Here is a 24,708-nt window from a genome sequence, read left to right as displayed (position 1 = left end):
GGAAATACGCCGGCGTAAATACTCTGAACATTTTTGTGTTCGTATCGTCCGATCGTCCGTCGACGACCCTATCAGGAAGGTAACCATAGCAACTCCACGCACTGTAGAAATATGCAAAGGACACGTCTGACCGTAGGGCGAACGAGAGCGATGACAAACCATCGCGAACAGGTCGCGGTTCGGTGTGCAGTATCTTCATAAAAAGACACGTCTGACTTAAACGAAAGACAGCGGGGCACATGGTCGACCACACCGGGGAAAACCCCAAACAGAAAACACAGAGAACGCCCCTCTCATCTGTCACCGCTTCTCAGAACTCAAAGCACACGGCACTGACTGCAAGCATTTCTCCCCCAGTGATACAATACTCTAATTGGCTTAGTCCAAGACATTGTTATTGTAGATCAAGCAGTTACAGTGATTACAGGAAACAGATTTGCTTTAGAATTGCCGGCACAATAATAATGTTGCAGGGCCTTTTCGTCCCACACGTATTTGGGTAAAGTCCAAGCGCTCAGAATTACACAAACACAGCATGACTCTACCTTCATTGGAAATGATTAAATCTGATGCATTAATGCATATCGGAAAGAGTGTACTTTCATGAGACCAAATTGTTCATTTGGCTTCGTGGATTAAAAAAAAAAGACATAATTCGGCAAAAATAATTTGTCCTGCCATCGCAATTGCTTATCGTCCACATGTTTGACAAGTGCACGAGGGTGTGTATGGGAAAACGCACCCTTATCCCTTTCTTTATTAGAAAAAATCCCATGCGTCACATACGTACAGTACCGCAAAAAAAAGCAGAAATGCATGAAATTTTAATAACCCAATCCAGAAGGCCCCATTGGAGCTGAAGAGCCCATTCTTTAACACTGTACTCATGTCCTCAGCAGCATGAGCGTCCAGCTGGACTTCCTTCCCCGGACAACACTGCTGCCCTGCGGGACTCCGCACTGGCTACCTCACACATTCCAGCCCGCTCCACGCTTTTAATGTGGAAAATAACAGGACGCTTTATGCAGCATACGCAATGCGGTTACTCCCTGTTCCATCTGCCTGAGCTACAGGGTACCAAAAAAAAACCCCAATCACGTCACACCTCAAAATTCAAGTTACCCATCGCCATTTTCAACATACATATACCATGAAAAGCAAGACGGCAAAAAAAAAACAAGTTCTGTAAAAGATGATGCACTCCAGCCCTTGTGAATAACTTATTGATCCAGACAGAAGGACAAAAAAGCATGCTTAAGTGCCAGCATTATGCTGTGTACAGAAAATATCTTTGGACAGACTGTTTTTCAGGAACGTTAAAATGATATTCTCTCGCAGTCCATTCCTGATGGTTCTCTGTAATTGTATCCTCTGGGCACAGTCATCTCGATGCTCTGCTGCCCAACTCGGGCTCACACAATTTTGAGGCCTTACTTGCACTTCAACAAGAAAGGCAAGCCAGAATAATTCTGCTGTCGACTAGTCTTTCAAGACAAGGTAGAACAACAGCAAAACACTTTCTGCTGTAAAGGGCAATAAAGGTTTTTGGGAAAGGCTCAAAAAATTTATTTTACATTTAAGCAATTTGGGAGCAAACGTGCAAACATGCACGTGCACAAACGCCCACGCACACACGTGCACACACACACACACACACACACACACACACACACAGGAGTGAAGACGGCAGCCTACTGAGCATTTACCTTGACAGACAGGTGCCTGCTCTCATGCAGAACCATCTCCTCCGACAGCACCAGCGTTCGCGACGGGCTGCACAGGTCCAGCGGCTGCAAGACAGAGGCGCACATCAGTAAACTACAGTCCCCACGAATACTCTAGAGTCACAGCAGTCCACAAGAACGCACCACAGTCCAGATCAATAGACTGCAGTAAGTACAGGCTGCATCAATACACTACAGTTCACATCAAAACGCTGTCACAAAGGCTCACACCAAAGCACTATGATCTACATAAAAACACTGCAATCGATTTCAAGACACTGTTATCATATTCCATGTAAGGGAGGCTCTCTTTAGGATCTCTTATGGGCTGGATGAAGAGAGAAAGAGAGAAAGCAATACCGGGAGCGTTTGTGATAGCAGTTCCATGGCTAAAACACGTAGGCTAGCAGTGCGCCTCGCCGCAAGGAAGCTCTCTCTAAGCGAGGTGAAGAAAGTGACTTCAGACACTTCTGCTTCTGAACCACAGACAACAGAAGCACAGAACCACACTGCTTTCTCTCAGCCAATAAGGGCGAAGAACAGCTCAGCTCTTCATTGTCTTTTTTATCTTTGGTAAGCAAGTCAACAGGAAGTAAGACCACCAGTCAGCAGAATCAACCTTCCCCCTCCCCACAAACAGACCACCCCAAAAACATAATGGCTTTTATCTGATGAAAGCGCAGCGCCTTTTGCTTTCATTTTGATACACGGCAAACATTTTATTACAATTTAAACTAAGGTAACTGTGAGGGAAAACTGCAACAGGAGTGAAAGTTGCATCCTTTTGCTGCTTAACCACTTCTCATGTATGAAGTCAGCAGCAGACCTACACAACCTAGCAGGTGTTCTAGCTGCGTTCAAATCCCTCTTTAAGGGGGGATTTCCTCTCAGAACTGGGCAGTGAGACTCATTATTAGAAAAACCAAACTGCATATTAGCATTAATTAAAAAACCGCAGATTAGCATTAGGAACAAAAACACATGTTAGTGCTACAGATGAAACTGCATGTAACTGCATGTAAGAGAAAACCAGACCTGCATATATTACCATTAGAGATATGAGGATACCATTAGTGTACCAATGGAACCTTGACTTTGGGGAAAAAAACATAAACTCAATATGCAAATTGCTTACTTATAAAAGGCTTGTGGTCTTTATAAACATTAGAGCGAAGCATTATAGGATTGCTAGTCTCCCTTTTTGAAGGGGCGTGGCCTGTCCTTGGGACCCAGCGTGTGGTTTAGATGGTCATTGACTTGCATTAATGCATTCGTATTGAACTGAAGTCCTTGGTTTCGAATAAAATCGGCGACAGAAGCCAAAAATAGCATAGTGCACCGCTCCATTGCGTTTAAAGGGAGAGGCAGGAAGGTCTGTGTGAATGAGTGTGAAAGGAAGAGGCCTCTGTACTGTACCTGTACATAAATAGGGAATATAAGGATTTTGGGTGCCAGCTGAACGTAGGTGCCGTAGGTAGAGTGGGGGAGGTGGGAGTGGACCACAGTGCAGTTCTGGTAATTGGCGAAGTTCTGCTGGTAGCCAGCAGGGGGCGCCTCTTTGGGGGTCTTGGCGGTGCTGGACCGCCGCAGGAAGGTGGTTCTGCCCTGGCTTCCGCTCCCTTTCTGGGGCGCGCTGTCCGTGTGGATCTCGCTGAGCGGGCGGGGGTGGTAGAGCCTCCCTGTGGGCGAGAGAGAGAGAGAGAGAGAGATCCAGTCACGATACAGCCCGAAGCGGAGGCGGGTTACAGCTCGGAGACCGCGCCCCGACCGCTGAAGCGAGGGTGGGGTGGGGGACTGAGGAGGGGAACGGGGGCTCACCCAAAGTAGCGTGGTTGTCCTGGTAAACGGGCCGCAGTATCTGAAAAAGAGGAAAAATCTCAGGGCCCACATATCCATAGCACCTCACTGCCCGTCATGTCTTCGCAAAGAAACTGGAAACCACAACTACTCCTGTTGAGATACGGATTACGGATGCACAATATGGAAATCCGGGGTCGAGATCAATTAGCCAGCATGTCTGGTCTTTTCACTGAGTGCGGAACAAGTGACCGCAAGTCACTTGTTTTAGTGAAAAGTTATGAAACGATGCAAAATTTGGCTATGTACAAATTCAAAACATTCAATGGTGCCACCATTCATTTAAAGTAGCAATATCATCTAGCAAAAAGGCTTGTAACAGTTTTGTACACAATCACAATGACTACTCTTTTTAAACAATCATTGTGAGAATGCATACAACACAATTAAAAACGGAACATCCCTGTGTGAGATGACACACACGCACACACAAACACACATTCTCAGAGTCAAAGACCCAGCAAGAATCAGCTTCTCCATCTGCGTAAAAAGCGTGTATGTGGGAGTGACATACTTGCAGTGGCCATTAGAGCACACGTTTAAAAAAAAATTTAAAAAACTTTTGCACTAAGCAAAAAGACAGCTTTAAACAGACAGCATTGAGTCCAGACAGTTTTGAGTCTCGGTATAGGTTTGCTTGTGACTGTTAAAAATGTTAACTTAATGTTAATAAATAATTAAGAGGCTCAGATGAATTCACGCTACTTTCTGTGCCTGACATTTTCTCTTCATTTGCAGCATCAGCGGCACATAAAATGCATCGCCTCTCGGGTGCATGTATTTTGCATCATCGTGTCAGCCCATCGTATCAGCCACAATCTTTACATCAGGGGAAACCAACATGTCTCTTATTTACCATTATTGACCGATGCGGATATACCAGAGATATCTTCTTGCATCTCCAACACTGCAAATGACTTTTTCTCCCTGTACCCAAGCTACAGTGAAACTATGAGGACATTAAATGATCAGAGGACAAAACTAAAGGCATGTAGCGGAACTAACAGATTAGTTTTATTAACCCTTTGAAGAGTTCTGGAATGCTTTTTTATATTTGTGATCTTACACCAAAGGGTTAAAAAATGCTAATGATGATGGACAAACCAGACTGGGGTTTATCCACTGAAGTCACTGTTAGTACCTGGCTGCCAGGGTTGATGGGGGCGAGGATTATGTAGTTGTCCCCTGATGATGAGGTCACTCGCGTGCCCCGGAGCGTCTGCGTCCTGGCCTTGCAGTTGCTCTCGTCCCTCAGATCGCTCCCCAGTGGTCCCCGCCCTCCGTCGCCAGCGCCACCGCCGCCGCCTCCGCCGCCACCCCCATCCGTGCCGTTCACCAGCAGCCGGCGGCTCTGCCTGGGCCCCGGGGGGGTCTTCTCCCTCTTCTTACAGGGGGGCGAGGGCAGCGTGTGGCCGGTGGGTTTGTAACTCGGCCTGTGGATCAGGCCTTCGAAACCAGGCTTCACCATGGGCACCGTGCGCCACACCACCACCGTGATCTCACTGTGGCAGTTTCTGCAGGGGGGGACAGGAGACAAGCATTCAACCCGCGATAACAGGACAGCTGGTGATGACCTCGGCCGAGGAGGCGGAGCTTGGTTTGTGAGTGACGCAGGTGAGCAAAGCTGAAAGAGCGTGCACCAGGGGCCAGTTCAAGAGGCCACTAGGAATTGGAATCCATAAGACAAAACCTCCCACACAATGCAGGCCTATACCTTGACCCATGCTACCATCCGTGCAGAAAATGCCAGTATATCGCCAACGGACCACAAACCAGCTGAGATGGGGCAAGTGGGAATAGAACCAGGAGATGGACGGGTGAGTTAAGGATAAGTGAGGGCGTGAGGTGAGTTCAGGATTAATTAAGGATGGGGGACGCACCTGATGGCGTGAGCGAGGTCGACGCATTTCCACTGCTCCACGGGCTGGCCGTTCAGCTGCAGGACCGTGTCCAACTGCTGCAGCCCCGCCCGGTCAGCCGGCCCACCTGTGAACGAAAGAACCGAAAATCAACCCAAGACCCCAGCGTCTTACAGGGGTAACAAATAAACAGCAGATATGCAGCACATAACAGCTGCCAATGAACGACGACAAGGGACAACCCATTTAATATTCAAAGACTGACTGACTACATTCAATTAATGTATTGAAGAGGGCAGTTATTTTACTAAAGCAAGCATCGTTGTTTTTAAGTTTTTAATTGAATTCCGCGAAAAGGACAACAGGCGGGCAGAAACGAAGGCGCCCAAAAGCAGACGGGCCGTCACGCATAGGCGCGCGCGCAGGGAGCTGGGGTCTTACCCGGGTCGACGGCCTGGACCCTCACGGGGGAGTCGGAGCAAATGGTGAAGCCGTAGCCATCCTTTCCTCGGAGGATGGTCACCTGAAATATATAAAACGCGTCGTTACGGCACCGCCCTGCCACCTGCTGGGCTCCAGACGTCAACGCATCGCACGGTGCGCGACCAACGCCGAGGAACGGCGCAATCCCGCAAATTCTCTCATTAAGAGCTCGCAGAGACATGACTACAGTCCATCAACAACTGAACAAACAGAAATGCTCCAGGCCAACTGACATGAAACTGCAGGCAATGGGAAGGATGTGAATAGATTATGCAGCAGGCCATTACCTAAACATTGCCCAATAGTTGCATTTCATGTCTATGAATTCACAGTAGCTTTCCAAGTCTCAGGAGTTAACCAACTTATTGAGTGTTTTTTTTTTTTTTTGGTTTTACTTCTCGGCCAATCACAAATGAAAGAGGCCTCTGCTGTGAACCTGGAGTTTTAAAGCCTGCCCAGGAGTCTGCTCAATGCAGGAAGTCCCTGCAGGCTGCTGTCTGTTCCTGCCTTCCATCATTTTCTCTAGTGACAGAAAAACTGTCACTACTCACATCAGTCACGCCACAGAATCTTACAGATGCTGTGAAGGCTGACCCAAATACCCTGCTTCATTATGCTCCAGTCAACTTCACTAACATCTAAAATTTTTAAATCTTGTGTCATACTGTGCCAACCTGACCTTTGACCACCGCTGATTGACTGCTGATAGCCCCACTAAATTCTGCCCAATCTAGAAGTGTTCTGTGTGTCAATGTGGCTGGAGCATTTTAAATCGTCATAAAGGGGGAAAAAAAATCCTGAATACTTGAGACTGGTAATTAGCAAATTAAAACAAACAGATCCTCCAGATCTGACCTGGCAGTAAAAACATGTGAAGCAATAACACTTCTTTCCAGAAAATTCTTTGGGAAAATGCCTTCAGTCCTTGAGATGAGATCGCTGAATTTTTGCTGTACATCTCTGCTCTGGGACGTCCCTGAGCATTACAGGAAGCAGCATCTGGATCTATTCAATCAGCAACGCACATCTGCGCTGTCACCGTCTTTAATGTGCGTTTGTGTTCTGTGCAGCATCACCGCGGTCACTGCATCTGTGTGGGTGTGCGTGTGCGCTGTGCGCTGTGCGTGTGTGTGCATGTGTGTGCGTGCGTGTGTGCTATGCGCGTGTGTGCATGTGTGTGCGTGCGCGTGTGCGTGTGTGCTGTGCGTGTGTGCTATGCGCGTGTGTGTATGTGCATGTGTGTGCGTGTGTGTGTGCGTGTGTGTGTGTGTGTGTGCTGTGTGTGTGTGCGTGCATGTGTGTGTGTGTGTGCACACGTGTGCTTGTGTCTAAGAGTGCAGTATGTGCAGCGCTCTGATTGGATGAGTGTATATGCATCTGTGTCTGGGTACTTGCATTCATTTTCCGTTGCGCGTGCGCGGCGATGATTAAATCCCGTTGGCTCCTGCGATCTCAGCGAAAGTCCTGCCTCCGTGTTTACCCGAACGTTCGACAGGTCGATCCCGAGAGCTTCCGCCTCGAAGCAGAACGGGCCCGCCTCCCGCGCTGGTGCCTCAGGGCGTGCGTCTCCTTCGCCAGCGCTCTGAGCAGGATGCGGGAGAGCCGCGCGGACAATAGCGACCGACGACGTGCGACGCGGCCCTCTTGCACTTTTCCCCTCCGCTCTGTGCGCCTTTGTGTGAGCCTAAGTGCTGCCAGTAACACTGTCAAACACCACAGAGCCAGTCCTTTCCCGTAACTGTTTATGGAGACGCTGAATCAACAAACAGGTAATTACTGAGGAAAATGGAGGTATTTAGACTCACAACAATCTACTGTTGAGGCATACATCTCAGCCCAAAAATGCCGAGAGGGGAAAATCATTTCTAACCTGCCATTTTGCTACAAGAAATATTTACTGCAACATTTTATTATTTTTGTGCTTAGCAGACATTCTCATCCAGGGCAAAAGCCTTGTTTTTCCACGTGTATTCAATTATACTGCAGAATACAGAATTTTACTGAAACAGTTTGAATTTCATCGGCTGACTGAAGAGTAAATCATCTCTTTGCCACACTGAGATTTAAGCCTGGAACTTTCTGGTTATGAGCAGAGTTCCAAAACCACTGCTCCACACCTCTATTTGTACAAAAAATATATCATAATTATATCATATTAAAAAAAGAAATTTAAAATACAAAAAATTGAAAATGACATCATTTCAGTGACAGAAGTTCCCCTCAGGTGATTACAGGCAAATTAAATCTGAATTGGGCGCCGTGAGGGAAGGTTCATCAGCAGGTTTCAGCTGTTTTTCAGGCATCATCAATGTGTTCCCCAGATCTGGTGAAGAAGTGGCAATGATGGAAGAGGAAGAGTCCTGCTGAGAATGTGTAGCAGAGGGAGCACGTGACAACGGCGCTGGTTCTACGAAGGTGACAGAGGTATTTTTGAAAGCCCGCTGTGCCCTGCAGCACAGTCCCTTCAGCGATGCTACCCACTCCCCCCTCACCTCCACACGCAACTGAGAGATGGAGCTCCAATCTCAACGGTCCTGAGAGAGCTCTAACAGCATCAAAATAAAAAAACCAAGCAGCACGCGCTCGCATTTTAACGCCCTAATTCTGCTACACAATCACTGTATCAAATCCACTTCCCCCCCCCCAAGTTTGTTGTGCTCACACACATTTGAACAAACGCGCACGCTCACTCGTGTACGCATGCGCGCACACACCACACATACGCACGCACACGCACGTACGCACACATACACATGTGCAGAAACATACAGGATCACACAATCACACAATGTACACATACGGCAGTACACGCACAAAGGCCGATGCACACGCACAGACGCAAGTACTCCTTCGCAAAAACAAAATCAGGCTCAAGCTCTGACGCAGGACCAAATGCACACCTTTCAGATGGTACAGTGTACGTACCCCTCCTCGCTGAACTACGGTGTGCCACCGTTACACTCTAAGGACACCGCAATGCCAAAAAAAAACACCAAAAAATGCCACGAAAGACGATCGGCTGGAACAACACGACACCCTAAACCGCCCCCCTCCGCAGTCCGACCCCAGCCCCCGGTCCCAGCAGAGCCCCGCTGTGGGACGCACCTGCGGCAGCTTGCGCTGGATGCACGCCCTGCACAGGCCGTGGATGGTGTGCATGGCTCCCGGCTGGTTCCGCGGGGGTTTCAGGGACAGCGCGCTGGACGGTGTCTCTCCCAGCAGCTCCAGCTCTCTCTCTGGGCTTGGCACGGCCGCTCATGGGAACTCATCGCGCTCAAAGAATGGCAGGAAGCAACCTTTCACCCCCCCCAGGTCCTGGCCGGGGCTGTGTGCCTGCACTCGATAAGCCAACCGGCTTCCTGTGATCCCAGAAAGCCCCGCCATCCCGCTCCACTCATAAACACGCACGGCCAGTCGACGTTCACACCAAGACCCAATCTGGACCCCTCCCCCCAGCCCAGGCTCCCTGGTAGCAATCTCAGACTAGACTTTTCTGTTTGTTTTCTCTCCGTTTTCATTGTTTCTTTTTCTTTCTTCTACGATTTCCTGATGATGTTCAGGCCTGGCTAATGTGCCGAAAAATCGTGTGTGTGAAAAGCTTTCTTTGCCACTGAAAAGTTTTCTGTTTTCTCATGTGTCTTTCAATGTGGCAAATTACAGGAATGTAACTCGGGACAGGAGACAAAAAAAACAATCTACAAAAATATATATATATATATATAACAGAGAAATTAATCCTACACAAAACAGCCAGAACATTTTGAAAAGAGAACAGCTGCAACACAAAGTGAATTTTTATTCACTGGAGAAATGAGAAAATTCCACAGAGTCTGTTGGTGTATCAGAGCGGACCACTGCAGTCCTTCAAACACCCCTGCCGAGATTCTGCAGGGGCACTCTTACACTTTCATTTAACAAGGGAGAGTGGCCCAAGATTCCTTTCTAAAAAACACAAGCAAGCTCTCCTGAAAAACTGTGTGAGATTAAAAGAAAACCTTCCCAATGAATTCTGCTTTTCAGCCCAAAGTGAGCAAAGCTTTTTAATTCCATGTGGGCTGAACTGAGAGGGGCTTTCGCAACGCAGCCTGGACCTGGGGGGGGGGGCTGCCAAAAACACAGAGCACCTTCTCCGCTGGGCTGACCTCTCCAGAGCCAGGGCCGAGGGTAAGCCCACTGCTGAGCAGAGAAGCCTATCTACTCCTAATAGCACCCGCCACTGAGCCAGGAACCAACTCCCAGTTTCGTTCTCATACGGCATTCCTGCCCCTCAGCTTACTGTCTGCTTAAATGAATCCAGAAACGGCAGTTTGGCCGGTAGTTTGAAGTCTCTTCATTGGCTGGTAGTTTGATCGCTCAGTAAGCACCGCCTCCTGTTTCTCACTTCTTCAAAGGTCCATAGTTAGCTGTTTGCTAGCAAAGGCCACCAAAGCAATTGGCCAGAAAAGAGTTTGGTGATCTGTCCTTCATCATCAGTCATGAAGATGAACTGAAGTAGATGAATTCAAAATATGCCAAGTCAATTCATTTATTGATGAGAAACCTGCAGCATAAAATGGCAGATTGGCAATTAAATATTTTATTTGATTAGCATGATATTTCCATTTAATAGGCTAAATGCCACAAGGAGGTTGACACTGATGTGAGAAGTCCACCTAACTTGTAGCAATATGCTCTGCTAATAGAAGCACCGGTCAGTTACTTCTGATTAATCATGACCTTGTGTAGGTAGGGCTCCAGCTAGGGACAGCGATTCAAACTCATCCGCTAACATAAAGCTGGCTAAAACTTGCTAGAATCAAATGGATTGCAGGACACCACTTTCAAAAACTGACTTTACTTTCGAAATGACAATTCAAGTCAGAAAACGAGCCTCTGTAAAAAATCCACAAATATCAATTATGAGTCACTCATGACAAGATGGACCACTGCTGCGTCTGATAATTCGGCTGAATTTAACACTGGTTCAGCAGGATGGCTTTTTCCTTGCGTTGCATTCATGGCATTAATGGCCAATATAGGTCGTACAATGCAGCTCTGGAAACAGTAGCTGTGTGTGCGTGTGTGTGTGTGTGTGTGCGCGTGTGTGCGCATGCGTGTGTGTATGTGTGTGTGTGTATATATATGCAGTTTAGCTCCATAATAAAACCCAGACTTCCTTTGTCCCCACAGCCACTTCCTTATAGAACAAATAAAGCCAGCCATTATCAAAACTGTAAAAAAAATAAAAAAATAAAAAAAGTTTTTTAAAAAGGAGAGGGACGGAGGTATGGCACTGAGGAAATAACACAGACGATTTCCATACTGCTGACACATGGGTTGATGCCATTTTTCAAAACACACTGTCATTTCCCCCTCCCCCTCATACAGGAGTCAAGGAAATTACATGAGGGTTTCCCGTCCACGAAAACATTAATGAATTTAAAACAAAACTTCTATTCAACAAGATGCATTTTAATTCATATCCACTAATAGGCTGACTGTGCTGCGATAGACTGGCGGCCTGTCCAGGGTTTATTCCTGCCTCTCACCCAAAGCACGCTGGAATAGGCCCCAGAATTGCCCTCAACCTTGCCCAGATAAGCGGGAATAGATAAATGGATGGATGGATGGATAATAGGTTGACATAAGTGTAAGTTGGACCATTTTCACCAGAACCTTTTCACAGCATGAAAAGATGTCTGAATTATACTGAAAAAAACCCAACGAGTAAAACACCATTTGACCTTAACTTGACAGTAGGCCATATACAGTAAAAAAAAAAAATTTTTTAAAGACAGCCGGTGTAAGATTGTACATGGCCTACTGGTCAAGTTCTGCCCAAGGTTTTTTGTTTCACTTTTCTAATTTTCTGACATATCAATGTTCTAATTTACACCAATGACTGAAAAGTAGGTTGGCAGAATACCTCAGGTGTTGTTTAAATGGTCAACTGAAATTTCGTTTACTTCAACTTTCAAAAAGGCTTTCACCGAAATGTTGTAAGCGCTATTCATGAGCCCACCTCTGCATTCATCAGGTAAGAGATTCATTATGGTGAATCTTCCTGAATTTAAAAAAAATATCAGATGCGTTATGTCATTCCAAAGACTCTTTCCCTGTGTGGAGCCTCAGTGGATGAAGTGTTTTGTCCTCCTTCACATTGTAATGTTCAAGGCCAACTTGACACAATGTGCACCCCTGACCTAGCCTAGCCTTCTCACATGGCGTCATCACCGTCTCCCGGCAACGCTGCCAACAAAATGAGCTAATGTTTAACCACTCTGAAGGCTTCATATAGCATTCGTTCCTTGTTACAATGAGCCTTCGTGCTCCAAGAGCGCATTAGCTGCCCTGCAAAAGGTTCCTTGTTTAACTAAAGAAAGGGCTGGCATTCAGAATACATTTTCAGCATGCTGGGAAATGCTGGCTGGAGCGCAGAAGAATCTCACAAATTTTTCAAAACGGTGAAACGGCAAAATCCGGCACATTTATGACGTGCGCTTCGAAACAATTCAAACGAAAACGACTGCTGACAAAAGTTGTTGACAAAAACAAACCACGGACCACTAGATGGTGTCTTAAAATGACAAACCTCTAAGAAACAGAGGAGAACATTTCCCCCAAGAACTTCTTAAAGAACTTTTAAGCCTTTTAAAAAGCATCCGGTACAATTTTGACACCGTGTGATGCGGGCGATGCCGACTGGCTGTGGGCTGAGAGGAGGGCATCGGCACGTACGTGACCGTCGCCTCCGCCGATCGCCCCGCATCCGTTTCTCGGTACTGTAAATTGTCTGTCAGCAAAGTTTCCCGGTCGCACAAAACCTCGAAAGAGGAAGGAAAGGCAGAGAGTGATTCCGCCTGACCGGCTCCCACGCTGCGCTCACAGACCAGCGGTCAGGGACCAGACGCGACGCCCATGAGCCACGGCGAGCCGGAACCGAACGGAAACGCATCACCAGCGCCCCGGTCGCCGCTGCCGCCTCACGCACGGGCCTTTCCCAGCTTCGCCTGGGGCTGAAATCCAGTGTGCGTGTGTGTGTGTGTGCGTGCGTGCGTGCGTGCGTGCGTGCGTGTAAGTTTGTTTGTGCGCATGTGTTTGACTGTATGTGTGTATAGCTGTGTGTGTGTGTGTGCACCTGTGAGTTTGAGTATATGCATGTATGTGAGTGTGCTTGCATGCGTGTGTGACAGAAAGGGAGGGTGAAGAAAGCAAGGAGACAGACAGTGAGAGGAGAGCGAGTTGAATTAGAGTTACAAGTGTCAGAACGAGAGGAAAACTGAAAGCAAAACATGATGTAAAATGGAGAAGGTGTAAAAACTACAGTGTTGAGGAACGAAGGGGTCTCTCCATTAGAGAGTGAGTGTGCAGGAAGAGGCGATGGTGAAAAACACCTGTTTGCTACTGCATCTACTTATCAGCTCAAACCCCTGTGCATTTAAACCCTGCACTGACACCAAATTATCTCAAATCCACCTTGCAACATTCAAGAAATAAAATGACAGATGCTCAGCGCTACCCCAGCACAATGCATCGCCATCATATTCAGCAGAATTAATTTAATTATCGCCGTTACATCACAAGGGAAAAAGTGACGTTAAATTTCAACGAGACACATTTCTGGACAGTACTGAACAGACAAAGTGCACCACCATGCAGTTCACCTAAACACACCCAGATAAATACAAACACGCAGACACAAAGGCGTGCACCGACCACAGACGAGCAAGCGCCCTCAGAGAACGCGCCTGCGAGAATGCAGAGGGGGAAAACGCGTGGCGCGGAACGGCGGCGGAGACGGGTACTCACCGTTAAGCACTGCATGTTCTCGGGGCTGGCGGCCTTCGGCGCGGCACCATGGCTCGACAGAGCGGCTTCTGAAAGGAAGATGAAAGAGTCGCGTGCTGAAACGCTCCCCTCGCAAAACATCTCAGAGCGTAAACGCACCGCGCAGTCCAAACGGTCCTCAGAGCGTGAACGCGGCGCGGTCCCCGGCCCTGACGCCCAAACGGTCCTCAGAGCGTGAACGCACCGCGGTCCCCGGCCCTGACGCCCAAACGGTCCTCAGAGCGTGAACGCACCGCGGTCGCCCGGCCCTGACGCCCAAACGGTCCTCAGAGCGTGAACGCACCGCGGTCCCCGGCCCTCGCGCCCAAACGGTCCTCAGAGCGTAAACGCACCGCGGTCCCCGGCCCTGACGCCCGAACGCATCTCAGTGCGTAAACGCAGTGCGGTCACGCTCCTTCAAATACACGATAAAAAACAAAGCAAAGGAACAGACTTCTCAGAGTAAGCGTACTGCTTCAGGCTGATGAGTGTGGAGAATGCCAGCAGTACCGAGACTGGAAACTGTGGAGAAGGCCAGCAGTTCGCTCCAAATAGGTCAGAGCGCTCCGGACACACCTCTCCCAGTCCCATGGTCCAGAGAGGATAGGGCCCAAAGCACCTCCTCTCACTCCATTATCCCCCCCAGATGCACACATTCCTGTAAGGTTACCATAGATACAACCGCTCTCCAGGGCAACAATGTCTTTTTAATCATTGGGCATAGAGGCACCATTCAGCTGGGAGACAATGCTGCTGGCTTCTACCTCACATTCTACAGAGTGCCGTGTTGGAAACACCCTCCCCCCCCCCCCCCCCCCCCCCCCCCTCCTCTTTTGCCCCTCAGATAACATTCCATCTCGCCAGCGCTCAGATGGGACGCGCACGCTCTCCCTCGCTCTACTTCCCTAGCCCATTCACCCTCTCACCCTCATGCACAGCCACTTCGATTTGCTAACTGGTGAGGACTCCTTCACTGTGTCAACTGCTGCATGTACTGCAGCGCCAAAAAGTGGCACCCCTGCTGTACTTATGCAGTAGCATCGTAGCCGAGACAAATGAAGAAATTCTTGAATCTTGAAGCCAGGACTGTCATGAGGAAGGGAAAGTTTTTGCACAAGGAAAAAGAGATTCTCATACGTGGAAGTGAACCAGGAAGTGTAAATGTTTTACACGAGGGAGCGTAGACTATAGCATGAGCAGTGAGAGATCCTGAGGTGAGGCTATTCAGAGGGGGTTAAAACAAACTGAAGTAGGTGTATATTGGGACCAAACTGGAAGCAATTTGTTTACATTACACAGCCTGACTTCACCCTATTTCAATAACCCTGCTTTGAACACAGGAAGTGTAGAACACAGCTACACGGGCAATATGAATTTTCCCCGGGAACCGAGGTGTGTCGTTATGTCGTAAATGAAAGAGATTAAGGAGGACAGACTCCACGGCGACGGGGCCGACTTTCAGACCGAACCGAGAGGGATCGCCCGCTGTGTGCACATCACCATTCAGCCTCCCGCCGTTCAGGAATAAACATCTCCTGACTCGGAGAACAATAAGAAATAAAGCAACGGCAACAAAATGCATATTTAACCTCTCACCGCTGGCCCCCTTCCCTCCTTCGCCACCACCTCTGCAGTTTAAACAAACACTGGAAAGAGACACGGCGAGAGTGCACGAGAGCGATAGAGAGGAGAGAGGGCCGGAGGGAGAGACGGAGAGATACTCGGAGAGAAACGATTAAGAAAGAAGAGGAGAATGTGGTGAGCACAGATGAGTCCGCATTTAAGAATGCCTTCATTAGTGAAAATTTTAGTCCAGAGGGCAAACTCCAGAGCTTCGCTTCTCCCACACACAGATGGCCATTCTTCTGACATCCAAACCTTCTGTGGGCTTAGCCGCACCATGCTATAATTACAGCACAAGCGATTTCCATACTTATGGATAAAAACTCTGAACAAGATGTAAATTCAAGTTTTAATTGTTCAAAATGAATCTTCAAGGCCAGGCACAGCACTAGCAGTTGCCACCCATGAATGTACAAGTTCCTTTTCAGGAATATCTTTCGTATTTGCATATTTCTCCATTTTATAAATTGCCTATGATACACAAATGTTAGATTTCTATACAAAATGAAGACTTTCTAGGGTCTACATATCAGAACTTAGGTAATACAGTGACAACTTAAATAAAAATGCATTCACTGCACGAAATGGCAGCACATCTTGTATAGACCCATAATAAAACAACATGATTTATAACCATCACTGTGTAAAATAGCTTTGCAGCCAGGAATGGATGTTGGACAAAGGCAAGGGAAATGACATCTTTTATATGAGGTAGTGCTCCCCTGCTTCTCTTCTGACAGAGTGGTCATTTTATATGGAGTTCGGTAACAGCTGGTGTAGCCGGTGTCGATAAAGATGCATGACAAAAGCAATGTCGTTGGATTGCGATTACTTTTGCCTGACTAGCGTTAGCTGAAGAAGGCAGCCACCAGCCTTATGAGCAGCAATTCGTCACAATTTCCAGAGAAGTCCCAGCGCCGACCTCCTCGCAATCCCGATTCGGGAATGGGATCAGAGACGGGACGCAGCGCCAAATCGTAAACGCAGAAAAAAAGGGGGAACGTGGACATCCAATGAGTCCCCGCTGCAAAACCAGGTTTTTAGGTCAAGACGCATCTGGACAGGGACTGGGACCTCCGGTCTCCCCCCTTGAGTCAGAGCTGTCAGTCAGCCAGATCCACACGTCCCGTCCCATCACATCACATCACCCGCTAGTGGAGTTCCACGCAGCAGCACGGGGGGGGAAGACAACAAGCATTGTCACATGACATCCTCACCTTTACGGAATGGTACTGTAGTTCTGCCGCTGAGACCAAGGAGGCAAAGTTGGAGTCAACTGGCAAAAATGCTAAAATGAGCCTCTAAGGCCCAAATTACCAGTATTTTTGAGGGAATAAAATTTTCAAGGCCACGCCCACAAGAATCCCTCCTCAGGGTGAGGGAACACCTCCTCTGGAGCTTTTAAATGTTGGAAGTGGGCAGTGTGGTGACCATAGCTGTAACCCCCACAATCACAATGCATGTTGGTATTATGGTGGACTACCGGCTGTGCTACCCATGGCCCACACTCTTTCAGCCATAGGTAGCATAGCTACAATGCACAACGCGTTCGTAGTGGCCACACTGCAAAGAGTGAGTTCATGTGAACCGCACAGTGGTATTCACAAGTCGCTGTGAGGTGAACGATGTTCAAGTACGCGTTCAAGTGTATCAGGTGATGGGGAACCCCCAGTTTAGCATATGTGGTTTTAACAGTTAAGTAACAGACAAGTAATGTCCTTCTGTGGAGTGGATTTAGAACTCATTGAAGAATCAGGCTCCAAGCATCACAGTGGAACACCGGAAGAGACAGGAAGTTCAAACAGTTTAATGCCCTGAACATAAACCTGAAGGTTCAACCCCCCCCCCCCCACCCCCCCACCCCCCACCCCGAACCATACTGATCACTGACCCCACTACTTCAGAGGTGGGTAACAAGGGCCATATCTGGTTCTGGTTTTCATGCCAACTTCTGGCCTTAATTAAATAATGAGCCACAACATTTATGCCATCTGACATTGACAGCTGTGGGTCCTCCTGTGCCAAGGGCTGGCAGGAGAGCATTCTGGGATGGCAGAAAAGGACGCCTCTCAGCTGTAAACGCGAGGAGGGGGGTGAAGGAATGAGGAATAAACAATGCCATTTTCTACTGCTGAATAGAAAAGCACATTCCTTTCCCATGCATTCATTAAATGCATATTATTTTCCTTTCCTGTTTATCGTCAAATGGGTGTACCAAATATGGTAACTCTACCATGTTAAGCTTCCTAAGCATACAGACAACAGAACAGTGTGTACACACAAATGGATAATGACTGTGCAAGAACAGAACTAAAAAAAAGTGCATTTGACAAAACGCCAATTGTGATGTTTATTGGGCAATCGAAGTCTACATTTTGACCACAAAGGTCTTCATTAGGGAAGGTGAACGTCACAGAAGTATAAATGAACAAGGCTATCCTTTGTCTTCCAACAACAACAACCACAACAACAACAGCATATTGTATTTATATGGTGCTTTTCTCATGATCTCAAAGCACTTCACAGTCCCATCTGAAAGACATACATAATACATGTAGTCTGTACACAGTTTATACCAAATATATATCAGTATAGCATCCGGTATAATGCCCCCGTTAAACTTGCCTTGAAAGCACATTTTCATAGTTTTCCACATGATGCAACATTGTCCCAGACATGGCTGGATGTAATCAGACACCCCAACATAACAGCCAAAGGAGTTTGCAAACGAGGACTAATGCAGTGACCACTTGAAGCCACCGACTACCAAGGTGACCGTCTGAAGCCTGGAGCTGTACCCACCATTTTCCCATCGTTGGTCGAACCGCTCGAGGTTGGTACTAAGTGGGCTGGCTACTGTTATCACGTCTGTCTGTGATACATAGGATGTCTAGGGTAACAGTTAGACAGCTTTCTGGCTGTTGTTATAAGGTTGCCACCATCCATTCATTTCGTCCTCAGACATTTTCGGTTTCGCTAGCGAGTAGTAATACAACACTATTTCTACGACCAACCTAATGTTATTGTCTGCAGGAACGCCCACATCAGAAGTCGCACAATGATATGCATCCTCGAGTTCGACACTAAACTGCCTGGGTCTACTTCCTGCATTTGTAAAGGAAAACAACAAAACAGCATAAAATATTAACATAATGGAATAGCTAATCGAAAAATGAATGGCGACACATTCATTAGAAGGACAATATCAGTCATGAGAAGCAGAAGTGTTATGAAGTGCAATTCCTCTTTAAGTGGCCACCTCAGCTTTAAAAGAAAATTCCACCCAGCTTGGTTTTTTGTTACTTTCGAATGACAGTTGCTTCGCCCCGCTAATCCCCTGCCAAGTCCATAAATGGTCTGAAATTGTTGAGCTGAACAGAGGAACTTGAGAAAGATTTGTAGGGTCGATTTCCTGATGATCTCGCACCGAAGAAGTGAAGAAGTGATGACCTACTGCCCTCTCCAGCGGGTAGAACATAGGTCAAGTTCGAGGAGCCGTGGAAGACCACGTTGCACAGATTATTAGCAACAGAGTAAGTTTCTGAGTGCAATTCAGTGTTATCAAAATCTGAAACACATGGGGTGTGGTGGACATGTCTAAGGACATTGCACTACAGCCTCTCATCCTTGCACTCTTCCACTCTAAAGTAGTTCTGTATTAATCCAATCAAATCTCACTTTCACTCTGTCCATTTTGTTGAGAGTCTGTGAGGAACCAATCATCTCTCACTGTTGTCACATCCCAAACACAGCTCATTGGGGGGGAACCAATAAACTCGTTAACTTGGTCTGCACTGACACAACTCCCAATTGCAACTTTGTTGGGAACCAAGTACAGCTCTCTTTTGCACTACCCACCTTAACTCACCTCCGTAGCAAATCAATAAACTCTCACCTTCCACAGACCTTTCAAATGTAACTCTGTGGGGGACCAATAACCTTTCTCCACTTGCCAGCAATTTTAACTTGACTCAGTGGGGACTCAATCACACCTCGTTTTTATTGTACAGATTCCAGTACTCATAGGCCTAGATTCTTTTTTTTAGAGGTTCGGGGAAGGACTCTATAGCTTGCACATGACACATTCAAGCTTGAGCCATGACCTGGTCCGGCCGTAGTTGCTCCAGCGTCCGACGCCGCAGGACATTGGCGAGAGAAGACCGGAGCTGGCGATCCCACGGTACCCTGCGACTTGTGTGAGACGGTCACCAGCTCGCGAGCAGGTCCAATTGTAGGACAGGCAGCGCTCCTTGTGCGGGCCGTGGGCGGCGAAGCGGATAAGTTTAGACTGCTTTTTATTTTTTTACGCTCGTCACCCATGACGGAAAAAACGTTTTACCCAGTAGCCGCAGTGCCACCCGCCGCGCGACCGAGCTCTCAGACAAAAGCTGGACCGCACAGGCGCCCAGCTGAGACGCGGCCGAGCCCGCGCCTTTCCCCAGCGGCATCTCTTCCCCTTCCCCTGCCTTCCTCTTCCCCTCCACTGCACCATTGTGTTTTACATTATTAATGTCCTTTTCCTTAGCCCAGCCTTCCGTATAACTCTGCATTATGTAATTGCAGTGCATTCTGTTCAGTGTTCTGAGGTAACTTTTTTTAAGAGCGGCGCATTAATAAATTAGATGTATGGATCGACTCGTTGGGCTGACAGTCTGGTTGATGTGGTCTACCCTGCCAAATCCGATTCCCTCGGCTCTGGTTTAAACTGGGTCAGGGCGGTTCCGCCTCCTTTTCCCACTTCCTGTGACAGTCCGGACTCGCCCAAGTTCCAGAAACTATCCTGGGGTGGAGCGCAAGTGAACGGCATCCACGTGGGCCGTCCCTGGCACACACAGGAGGGTCACTTCATATGCCCAAGAGACAAACAACAAATATCAATCTGCGCACAAAACGAACAAGGCCCAGTTTCCCAGTGTGTGCATGCCGCATGCGTGTGTACGTGCGTGTATGTGTATGTGAGTCACTGAATGAGTGTATGCAAGTGTGTGTGTGTGTGTGTCTGTGTGTATGGAGGAATGACATTTCTTACATTATGCCCGCATGCACGACTATGCAGTATGCATGCATGTTCTTTCCATCTCAAAACAGAAAAGCAAAAAAATAAATAAATACCAAGCCCCAAGTTCATTATATAACAAAATCAAGAGCACATGCCCGCTGTCTGGCTGATTTTTAATACAAGGCATATTCTTATAGGGAAAACTGGGGAGATCTGGGTTGCAGGAGAGGTGGAGAGGCAGCTACACCATCAGCTGAATCTCTGCCTGGTCAAATGACTTCTTTTTTCACTATTTCAGGAAGGCTGTTCACCAGGTCAGAGGTCAGAGGTCACCTATTTTGTCTGTCAGGAAGACAGCTACCTGTCCAGGGTTTACTGTGCGCTTGTAAACGGCTGTTTCGGGTTCCTGTTTTCAGATGAACATGGTGGCCTCTAACCTTGCTTGTTCCTTTCTCTAGAGCTGTGTTACTCTCTGCTCTGCTTACCACAAGCCTACTATGCAGTGCCAGCATATCTTGTGTAAGTTCATCTTCAGGGACTGACAATAATTTGTTTGCCCCATTGCTGGCAACATTAAAAGTTAGCACTGGGCAAATAAAGCCAGTCTGTAACAGTATTGGACTTCTCTGCAATTGACCTGGATTTTTCCTGTGACCTAATCAGATTTAGAGAGGTACAGCACCATTCTTCTTCACTTATCTGTGAGTCGCTCTGGATAAATACAAATGTAAATTAGCTTCTCTAATTGGGCAGCTAACGACTCAGCCTGAGATTTTCAAAGGCTCTGCCTCACTCAGGATGCCAATAGTGTGGATGTTAAATAGACTGCACAGTCTAAGCTCATTTGTTTACCGGAGTCCCCATTAGCCGTCGCCTGGCAGCATATTCACTCTAAATTCCGTCAAGCTCGTTCGCTCTGAAAAACCGACTCCGGTAACTTGAGCTCAGTTTTGTCTGCAACCTCATCGTTTTTGTCATGGCAGTGTTGTAAACTTAAGCGATGGAATCCTGAACTAGAAAGCTCTGCATAGCCCAGTAAATGCACTACCTATGAAACCCAACGCACAAACAAGGCAATTAACAAAGAAAGCAGAAATGTAGGTGGTGCAAATGAGAAAAAAAGTTCTTGGTGATATTATGCACCACATACTACACTGAATCAGTCTGCACATTACCATAAGTCCTACTAATGAGAGAGCAGCAGAGTTCAGAAGCATATGCAAGTTACATAAAGTACAGGACAGAAAGTCACTACACCCCAAGGGTATTCTAGAAGAGTTTGGTTTGTGTCCTTTGTTGTGCCATGTGGATGGTGAGAGCCATGCTTCGAAACCCAGAGCAGACCTATCAACCCCCACCATCTAAAGCATCTCAAAATGAGGGAAGCCACACTATTTCTGTCAAAACATCAAATGTCACAGAAGTAACCGTTCATTCCTTCGGAACATAACCATATTCATGTCTTGGGCTCTGCATTTGCTGTACTATGTGCAAACACGCAGAACACACGGGCCATATCTCCACTCCTATGAGATCAACAGTGCTGCTGCAACAGCGCTGCTGACATTCAAAGAAAAACCACAGATGGAGATTTCCCAAAAGAAGCTTTACCAGCAGTGTGCAGACATATGATTCTCTATTCAATGTTTTCATCTCATATATTCTGCATATTTAATATTTCTACCTTGAAATACAGGTATTGGTCCTCAGGACATTTCTTAAATACATACATACAGAATGCACATTTGTATTTTTAATTTCAGTACTGAAACTTGCTATTTTCAAAACAGTTTTTGTTCATTTAGTGTTATTTTATAGTATTTGTTTGCATTTTGTGTATTATTGCTTCTATAAACATGTATTGAAGGAGTCACAGTGAGTCTATTCTTCATATTAACACTGAAATACTCCTAAAAAAAAAGCCATTGTTCTTACACATGCAGGATTTTATCTTGTATGAGGTATTTTATGTATTTCACAGCACACTCACCCCACAGCTGTAGGTCCCTCATAGACATCAATCAAAGAAATCAATGAGGAATCATTAAACTAGTTAACCCTGGGCATGAACTACGCAATGCAAGCTGGGCTTATTGCCAAAGAAAGTCAATTGCCATTTAATACAGTAAGATTCAATATGGTGCACTTCTTTTTGGTGCCACCTGGTGGGCCGCTAGGGAATTGCTGAACATGATGAAGTGGTGGGTGCATATTTAATCGACATCAGGTATTGGATGAGCTGGGTACCAGTTTGAGAGGCAGACTTCCAACCATTTGTTCGAATCCTGAGTGCTACATTGCTATTCTGCCCCGGATCAAAGCATTTTAACACTATTTTAAAAAATAAGTTTCATAAACTGAAATATAAACATCAAGCACGATCAATGTTTACAACAATTTGCCACAGTAATAACGTGAAAGACAATTTTTTTTTAATAAAGTGCTACAACAAACTATCAACAATTCTGGGAACTATTCCAGAGAAAAAGAATCAGCATTGAACTGATATCCTGAGGGCAAAACAGACAGCGGATGTAAAAACTTAAAACTTCATCTGGAAAAAAAATAAGTCGATATCAAATTAATACAAGCAATTTCTTGGCCCCAGACAATGCTGTTTGAACCTGAGGTTCAAAATGAGAGAGGAAACTGTTAGGGCACCAGAATAGAATAGTCTTCCTGGTTTTATTAGAGCCTTGGTGTATTCTTTTGAATCATGTTTAAAGTTTTTATTTTTAAACTTTAGACAATCATAGGCATTTTTATTGCTTAAAAAATACATTTTTACTTCCTTAATTCCAATTTTACACATGGTACTTATTTTTTGTGTTCAGCTTTAACTCCATTACAAATAAAGTCATTACTATTATTAGTGTTCTGGTTTGCATGAAGAACAATGAACCAGTGGAGGCACTGCAAAGTTACCCCCAGGATCATTAAAGTTTTAAAGTACTAAATATTAAGCGTATCAAATCAAAACCAAAGTGAGACCTAGAAACAGTGTGATCCATTTTCTTGTCTTTTTCAATGCAGTATTTGATATAAACTGAGTGTAATTAAAAATAGTCCAGACAATCTATCCAGCTGTCCATTTTTACATCTGACACAGATCTCAAAAACTAAGCAAACTGGAAAAAAAGCAATTAATTTTCAAATGAACCCTCGGTTCAAAGAAAACATACGCCCAGTAAGTAACTATGAATAAAGTTGAAACATTTCATATAAGCATATGTCCAGCAGGCATAAAAACACCCCCAGCCAGTTTTCATCCAAAAAGAAAGAGTGTGAACTGAGACAGCCCCGGTCAGCTTCAGGGAAATTCTCCATTTATTTTGGAAACGGCTGAACGTACTTCAGAGCCCCCTTCAGCCCGGAGAGGATCACGCTGAGAGAAACCCTTCCACACCCAAATTAATAAACGTTTCCAGTCCTGGGATCGTGTGAGAGGCCACGGTTTGCCTCAAGTCTTGACAGATGCAGAGGGAAGGATTTGCGAGTGAAAGACATTGCCTTGGTTATTTAAAAAGAGAGAAGCCTGATTATTACGACAGGGGCGATATTGATCGCAGGCTCCCCTGCTTCCTTAACTGGAACTCATGGTAGGCCGGGGGGGACCGGGAAACAGCGCGCAAAGCCAAGGTTAAAAGCTTCCATTTCAGATAGAGAATGAGGAGTATCAAATGTAGAGGTTCCTCCCCTTGAACAAATTTCTGCCCTTATCGAAGAGCAAATATTGGATCTGTGCCATTACCGGTGGCATTTTATCAACGAGCATCGAGCGTCGGCCTGAGAAGGGATGAGGTTTCACCGAATGCCCTCTAGGCAGGTGCGCCCGCCCACCCCCGACCTTCCCCCCCACCGGGAAATTCGCACGCCCCATCAGCACCGCGATAATGTAACAACAGCCCCCTAGACAGAGTCAGAATGTGAAATAGTAATTAAATAATGAGACAGCCATATCTGCACCTCCCCACCTTAACCGACAAAATAAAGCTGTCAGCAGATAACAGGAAGACAGTCACGGCACAATTCTCATTTCCTGCTGAAATACTTGAAAAGAGTGACTGACACACTTGGATAAAAATTCTGTTTTCAGCAATGTGGTAAATGAAATGATAATTACAAAGAAAAAAAACACATTAAAAGCACAGTCAAACCAGATCCACCACAGAACAACAAAATGAAAATTTAAATTTATGCAAAACTGCTCCAGGGTTAACTGCTAAGAGAGTCGCAAACATAACTATGCTGCTACCTTGAACAGTCCCCTGTTACTTTCAGTCAGGAAGCTAAGACTCCAAATTACAGACTCCCTATTACAGACCGAAACTGCTCACCAAATGGAGCTCGCTCTCAG

General features: G+C 46.5%; 1 protein-coding gene across 5 annotated transcripts in view; it reads right to left on the bottom strand.

The window, feature by feature from the left end:
- Positions 1 to 24,708, bottom strand: part of LOC118237513 (regulator of G-protein signaling 3-like) — a 121,172-nt gene that overhangs the window by 77,786 nt on the left and 18,678 nt on the right. For 3 of the 5 annotated variants that reach the window (XM_035436293.1, XM_035436292.1, XM_035436294.1), the window contains exons 8-14: positions 13,712 to 13,779; positions 5,882 to 5,963; positions 5,462 to 5,567; positions 4,723 to 5,095; positions 3,543 to 3,582; positions 3,141 to 3,403; positions 1,707 to 1,790 (exon numbers count right to left, since the gene is read on the bottom strand). In XM_035436293.1, the coding sequence (XP_035292184.1) occupies positions 1,707 to 1,790; positions 3,141 to 3,403; positions 3,543 to 3,582; positions 4,723 to 5,095; positions 5,462 to 5,567; positions 5,882 to 5,963; positions 13,712 to 13,779 (1,016 nt within the window). Of the gene's footprint in view, positions 1 to 1,706; positions 1,791 to 2,084; positions 2,194 to 3,140; positions 3,404 to 3,542; positions 3,583 to 4,722; positions 5,096 to 5,461; positions 5,568 to 5,881; positions 5,964 to 9,028; positions 9,313 to 13,711; positions 13,780 to 24,708 lie in introns of those variants that run through there. The other 2 variants (XM_035436295.1, XM_035436296.1) reach the window with 2 other exon arrangements.

The sequence above is a fragment of the Anguilla anguilla genome, chromosome 10 (assembly GCF_013347855.1).
Source record: "Anguilla anguilla isolate fAngAng1 chromosome 10, fAngAng1.pri, whole genome shotgun sequence".
Taxonomy (NCBI): Eukaryota; Metazoa; Chordata; class Actinopteri; order Anguilliformes; family Anguillidae; genus Anguilla; species Anguilla anguilla.
The sequence above is the reverse complement of the archived record's forward strand: the minus strand, read 5'-3'. Positions and strand labels throughout refer to the sequence as shown.